The 916-nt window shown below is 59.9% G+C and overlaps 1 protein-coding gene across 1 annotated transcript in view; it reads right to left on the bottom strand.

Moving 5' to 3' along the window:
- Positions 1-916, bottom strand: part of EMH_0064330 (uncharacterized protein) — a gene marked incomplete at both ends in the record, with an annotated part of 3,067 nt that overhangs the window by 1,519 nt on the left and 632 nt on the right. Inside the window, 2 exons of the mRNA XM_013498239.1 lie at positions 158-326; positions 495-605. Coding sequence (XP_013353693.1) covers positions 158-326; positions 495-605 — 280 coding nt within the window. The remainder of the gene's footprint in view (positions 1-157; positions 327-494; positions 606-916) is intronic.

The following is a 916-nucleotide window of genomic DNA, read 5'->3' as shown; positions in this document are numbered from 1 at the left end:
CTGCTGCTGCTGCTGCTGTTGCTGCTGCTGCTGTTGCTGCTGCTGCTGCTGCTGCTGCTGCTGCTGCTGGGTATATCAGGCTTTGCTCGCTGCGTCTGCTTCTTCAGGGAGTTGGTGCTTCGTCCTGCAGCAGCGGGGGAGCGGAGTGTTCATATACCAGCCTTTACCCTCTGCTGCTGCTGCTGCTGCTGCTGCTGTTGCTGCTGCTCCTGCTGCTGCTGTTGCTGTTGCTTGTTCTCCTGCTGCTGCTGCTGCCCGGTCACGCAGCACTTCTGCCGCAGCAGGAGGTACAGACGAGCAGCAACACCCGAGTGCCTCACATATACCTAGTTGCAGCAGCAGCAGCAGCAGCAGCAGCGACAGCAGCAGCAGCAGCAACAGCAGCAGCATCTGCTCGTTACCCCTAATAGCAGAGCTGCCTGGCGGCTTTGCGAGTAAGTCATGGCAGCAGCAGCAGCAGCAGCAGCAGCAGCAGCAGCAGCAGCAGGATGAACTGCTGGCACCGCATCCTCCTCCTCCTCCGCAGCAACAGCAGCAGCAGCAGCAGGAGCAGCAGCAGCAGTTGCTGCAGCAGCAGCAGCAGCAGCAACACAGCATGCAAGTATCTGAAGAAACATACGAGGCAACGCTCTGGGCGCGGGCCCCGCCGCAGCTGTGTGAGCGGGCGGGGCGTCTGGCTGTCCCCTTTTGGGGGGCTGCGGAGACACCGCAGGTGAGGAGACACAGCAGCAGCAGCTGCTGCTGCTGCACCTGCTGCTGCTGCAGCAGCAGATGCTTATGCTGCTCCTTACCTAAGCATCTGCTGCTGCAGAAGAAGAAGCAGCAGATACAAACACAACAGCAGCAGGAGCAACAGACAAACTTATATTAGCTGCAGCAGAAGCTGCTGCTTGAGGCAGCACGCGCCCATACAACT

This window comes from Eimeria mitis, genomic scaffold, assembly GCF_000499745.2.
Source record: "Eimeria mitis Houghton genomic scaffold, Emh_scaff3284, whole genome shotgun sequence".
NCBI lineage: Eukaryota > Apicomplexa > Conoidasida > Eucoccidiorida > Eimeriidae > Eimeria > Eimeria mitis.
Note: the sequence above shows the minus strand (reverse complement) of the source record. Positions and strands in the feature narration are given on the sequence as shown.